General features: G+C 43.8%; 1 protein-coding gene across 6 annotated transcripts in view; it reads right to left on the bottom strand.

Moving 5' to 3' along the window:
• PKP4 (plakophilin 4) overlaps positions 1-5,885 on the bottom strand; it is a 173,386-nt gene that overhangs the window by 4,754 nt on the left and 162,747 nt on the right. For all 6 annotated transcript variants that reach the window (XM_019553923.1, XM_019553924.1, XM_019553925.1 and 3 more), the window contains exon 19: positions 3,550-3,681. In XM_019553923.1, coding sequence (XP_019409468.1) covers positions 3,550-3,681 — 132 coding nt within the window. The remainder of the gene's footprint in view (positions 1-3,549; positions 3,682-5,885) is intronic.

The following is a 5,885-nucleotide window of genomic DNA, read 5'->3' as shown; positions in this document are numbered from 1 at the left end:
TCACAGACAGCGCGCAGCGCCCTGCTGAGCCACACTGCACCCATGCGACGTGACAGCTGCTGTGCGGGTGCCAGGTGGTGGGGGGCAATCCCCTCTGCCCCCCACTACCCTGGCGCTGTGCAGGGGGGGCTGTGCCACAAGTGCCCAGAGGCCCCAATCACCACTGCTGCATCCAGTGAGTGCGGAGCTTTAAAAAAAAAAAAGATCCGCACTCACTGGCTGCAGCAGCGGCGATTGCAGCCTCTGGGTGCTTGTGGCAGAGCCCCTGTGCAGCACGGGGCAGTGGAGATCGCTCCCCCCTGCTTGGCAGCTGTGCAGCAGCTGCCCCCTGGTGTAGGTGCAGTGTGGCTCAGCAGGGCGCTGTGCACTGTCTTGGAGCTGGAGTGGTTTACCTGGAGCCCGACAACACTCAGCCCCAGCTTCCAGACAGTGTGCAGCACTCTGTGGAGCCACACTACAACCACGCCATGGGGCAGCTGCCGTGTGGGTGCCAGGCGGTGTAGGGGGACGATGCCTATTGCCCCCCCACTGCCTTGTGCTGCATGGGGGGGGGGGCTCTGCCACCCAGAGGTCCCAGTTGCTGCTGCTGCTGCATCTGGTGAGTGTGGGGCATTTTTTTTAAAGTGCTGGGACTAGGCTGGGGCTGAGCACGACAGTCTTGGGGGCTTCTCCCATGGCTCTCTCTGCCTGGGGAGAGGCAGGCACAGCCGGAGAAGCTGCTCAGCTGTGCCTGCCTCTCCCCGGCTAATCTGAATCACCGAATCTCTCCAAATCAGCGCTGAATCTTCTGAATCAGCCGAATTGATTCAAGACAGTGATCCAAATCTCTGAATCAAATCACTGTCCTTTGAATCGGCTGAATCTGAATCGAATACTTCCCTATTCACACAGGCCTACTATCTAGCCAGTGATATTTTCCAGGGCCTGATACTATCTGTCTACAATGTCTTACTCTCAAAATATTAAAAATATTAATGATAATACCTAAATTATTCACCTGGCACACTGTTCTAAACATAACCTAAAAGGAATGTTACATTTCTTCCTTCCCAGTAATTTCCATGGCATTTTAGGTCAAGGCTTTCCTTACGTATAACACTTAGGTGGAATGCACTCAATATTGCTATACATATTTGGCCAGGAGGCTGAAACACCTACACACCCCTGTAGCACTACAAATGAACAGCTGTTAATTGCCTACATCAGAATACCAGGACAGAACCACTGAAGTGTTAGTATTGGTTATAACAAGGCAAATGAGAAAAAACTTAAGTGCAAGTTTTTAAGCCATTATTGTTCAATTGTAGTCCTTACTCTGATGCTAACTCCATCTGTGGCTTTTCACAGATCATCCAAAATTATATTATACCTATGATTTTCAATGCAGAAATGTGTTGATATCCCATTTTAACGGGGAACACTAGCCCTGTTACCAGGAAGCAGGGTGGCCCCTTTAAATCCAGAACTTTCCAGGTGTATTTGTCCAGTTGAGCAGGGGTTAAGGATCGAGCCGTACTGGCTGGTCAGGTGACTGGAAGGGAAAGGCCAGAACCATATAAACCCTAGGTGGAGAAGGCCGGAGGCAGCAGAGAGGGGGACTCCTGATGACTATGGAAAAGCTACGGCAACCTCCTCAGGAAGAATGCGACAAACTGGGAGACAGAAGCCCAATCGCATGTAAGCAGGCAGTTTGCCTCTCTTACCTTTATTTTCTTTATATGGCCACAGGGGCCTATTGTTTATGTTCAATGTTAAGGTCAGTGGTTTGTGGCTGAGGCTATAGTGGAGGAGGAGGTCTCAATACTACCGAGGAGCGCTGTGATAGAGAGCTCAAGAAGCCCTACCGCATTGGGGTGAAGCACTAGGGCCACAAGCCCAGAGTCACTTGAAGGGAAGCTAGGAGCTTTGAAGCTGAGTCCTAGTGGGTGGACTTAGGCGAACAGCTTTAACTATAGAGAGAGGGGCAAAGCCGGAGGGGGCCAAGGCCCAAACAGCCTGGCACCACAAGGGTGTAGTATAGAAGGGCCAGTAGGCCTGGTGTCATGAAAAGTGTGAAACGGAGGGCCATGAGCCCAAGTGGGTTACAGAGCTAGAGCTTTGGAGTCAAGCTCTGCTTAGTGGGTTTTGACTGACAGGCCTAGATAGAGAGAGGCAGGGTAAGCCCACAGCGGCTGAGACCCCAACATAAAGAGAAGATTATAAACATCTGCGAGGCATGGGGCATGTCCAGGAAGATTGGAGCGTGCATTTTGTCCTGAAGGCTCATTATCCTACAGGTGGTGAGCCTTAGAGTCCATCTGGGAACCTTTGGGTCAGCCTCCCTCTTTAAGAACCAAGTGACATCAAGTCGTGGCAGATGAGCAAAGGGGAGGGAGAGGAAGCTGGTCTCTAAAGGAGAAAGAAAATATAGCAGGACTTGAAGGGTGCCTCCGTCACTGGCCTTTAAAAATGCTGCTGGAGATGGCACCCTGTTACGCCCATCCATCGTCTACCTCTTAGGGGTTTTGTGAGGATGAATTAGCAAAGATTTACAAATAAATTTCCATCTGTAAAAGGATATACAAGTGCTAATTTTTATGGTTAATTCACTTTTATGCACAATTAGAAAATGAGCAGTTTTATCCACATAAAGATAAGTCAAGGTTACATCTACAGCATGCATAACATTTTACTCAGTCATATTTAAATAGATACTCATTAGTACAAAAATAAGAATACGAAATAATCAGAGGATACCCAAATAGATTACTACTTCTTTTTACCCACCCTGCTTACTTTCTATTAAAGACTACTATGATATTTACCAATGCAATAAAATCCTTATCTGGAAAAAGTACAATGAAAAATTAAATAAGTATATATGCAACAATGCTAGCAGGACAAACAAATCTCAGACTATATATTTTTAATTCACATTTCCTTAGAAAACCACATTGTGTTTGTGATGCCACACTTGTAATGTAACACAGTAATTAACTGCCATAGAAACCATACATCATTAGTAAACAGTAGCATGAACTCATAGTTTAAAAGATAAGAGCACAATTAAGATTTGTCCCTCAGCAGCAGTTAAAGTCAAATCAGGGATTTTAAAAATAAATAAGCTTTCAAGCATGGAATTTGTGTATTCCTTTTTCAGTTTTTTCTTCTTGGAATATTTTTTTGGCAGAGGGGTGCAAGATACTTTGGGGGGGGGCAAATGGAATATTTTTTTTGGGGGGGAGGTTGAGATCAGTGAGATGATGAAGTCTTGGAATATTTTTCCTAAGATTTATGAATAAAACTATAAAAAGCAACTTCCTGCAACAGGCTTTGGTTGATAAAAATGTTGTTTGTTATGATCAAAAGTAACTTTTTTTTAAAAGGAAGCACTGTTTTTTTAGACACTAAATCCCCATTCTCTCACATTTTTAAGACAAACGTGTGAACATGTAAACTAAATCTTCCCATTCAGATACATTAGGCATTTCCATATGCATAATATAGGCTCTGTAAATAAGGTGCAGCTTAAAAGTATTTTAATTAAAGTTTGTCTAGCTGGTAACTTACCAGTATACATATCCTTATGTGTAATGACATCACCTTGGTTATTGTAATACTGCATAGAAGTTTGTGTTCTATCGTATTCTGAACGAGGTTCTCTAATTCCTAACAGTGCTGGCGATGAAGATGTGCTGCCAACTGAGGAAAAGAACGTAAGAGAGAGTATCAATGTATAGGGAGGAAAAAGCACTTTAGGAAAATGAAAGTGATGGCTAGAAATCTGGTGCTCAGCTTGGCTACTGAATTATCAGCACTCAGCACTGCATGGTACACATGAAATCAAATGTTTTCAACAACCCAAGAAACACGTCTTTTAACAATGGTAGATTTGAAGTGTCAAAGTAGAAGGGCACTGTTGAATTTTAATTCATTACTAACTGTAATGTACTTTGAAGTTCTTATTATAGTAAACAGATTAATGTTATATGCACAAATTATACTTTTTCTGTACCAAAAATATAAAATAAAGCTTGTTTCTTCTAAAACCAATCTGAAAAGGAAGATTGATAAGTAATATTTCTCAGCTGATGTCCCCTAGGGACAAGTGACAAATTACTTATCACCTGAAATGAAGTTGGCAACTTCAACGAAGTACCTGCCCTAGACTGTTTACAGCTGAATTATACCCTAGCAACCAGTTCTGATTTGAGTGAGACACTATCTGTCTAATACAATCTATTATATTTGAAGACCTCACTACCCACAAAATAATAAAGCGCTTACCAGTTTGAAGACTGGTTTTTTTTTTTTATTATACTAGAATAGAAACTCTTAAATCTGTCCTGTGAAGGGGCACTGGCCAGATCCTTGGAAAGAAGATGCACACTTCTGCACCTGACTGGCTGAAATGATCTATTCAAACACACACTGAATCTGAATTCTTTGATCAGCACATAGAATGAAAACTCCTCAGCTCAGGCTAATAATGGTTGTCAGCTGATCAGAGCACAAATACGTTCATAACACAACTGCATGGTTACTTTATATCCTTACAGTGAATAATTAACTTTCTCTATTTTGATTGCTTTAATATCTATATTTTGATGTGCCTCCTCTGTTTTACAGAGTGGTCAATCAATCTGTCAGCAATGACAATGAACAGAACAGATCATCTCCACATTTTACATGGAGAAGAAAATTAGAGCACATCAAACCAAACAGTCTGTAAGGGAGCTAGGAAATCACTATAACTTTAATTTAAAAAATCATTTTAACTGGTGACATCTCCCCACATCCCACACCTTTTTCTTGATTTTGTTATTAGGAAGAGCTTACCAAAGACCTGAAACAGACATGGGCCTGAAACAGACAGACTTTACTCACATCAGTGGGCACATCTACATGAGATGCTTCTAGCGCAGTAGACTAATTCTATTGTGCATTAGCATGGTGGGCAAAGCCCATGCTAATGCGCGGTAGATTTAGTCTAATGTGCAGAAGCATGACAAAAAAACCATTCATCTGTGCTCATGCACAGTAGTGTAAATTACAGCACACTACGTTAGTACTTGTTACAGGTACTAAACAATGCACTCTAATTATGGTGTACTAATGAACATGTAGACATGCCCACTGAAACTTTGATATTGGTCAGAATGGCATTTGAATACGTAATAGTATCCCTAGAATACTAGCAATGAACCTCACTTTGAGGTCCCACTATGCCAGCATAGTCTTTCAATTAAACGTGCTCTAGTCTGCAATGGAACTTGAATTGATACTGTAGTATTCAATAAACATACTATTTATACTCCAGACTCTGAGCTCATAAGATTAACAGGTCTCCTTGTATTTCCTAGCTCTGCTGGAACATGTCCTTGGTTGTCCTCATGATTTGTCTCCACTCCTTTCTGTCAAGGGCATCATTTTCCTATTGCTAATAACTTACGTTAAGAACTCTTAGGCCAGGGGTGGGCAAAATAAGGCCCGCGGGCTTGATCCGGCCCATCAGGCCATTCTATCTGGCTGGCAGGGCCCCTAAAAAATTTAGAAAATATGTACCTGCTCCTAGTTGCCTGTCAAAGACAACAGGAACCTGGGGCAGTAGGATCCAGGGGGAGCCGCAGCAGGAAGTAGGAGCCCAGCCTAGCCCAGCCCTACCCCACCCCACCCCCAGGCATTTCTCTACCTTCCTGCCCTGGCACTGCTCCAGCACCACATGGCTCCCAGCTGCATTGCCGGACCAGGAAGCACGGGCTGCACTGCCAGGGGTGTGTGTGTGTGTTTGTGTTCATAGAGCAAGTCCCACATGCACACCCCACCATACATGTGCACCCACACCCCCCTCGCACTGCCATACATGCAGACCCCCACACCTACACCCCCTCACACACCCCAGCCAC

This window comes from Crocodylus porosus, unplaced genomic scaffold, assembly GCF_001723895.1.
Source record: "Crocodylus porosus isolate Cpor-Errol unplaced genomic scaffold, CroPor_comp1, whole genome shotgun sequence".
Classification (NCBI taxonomy): Eukaryota; Metazoa; Chordata; order Crocodylia; family Crocodylidae; genus Crocodylus; species Crocodylus porosus.
This window is presented reverse-complemented; position numbering and strand designations above follow the sequence as displayed.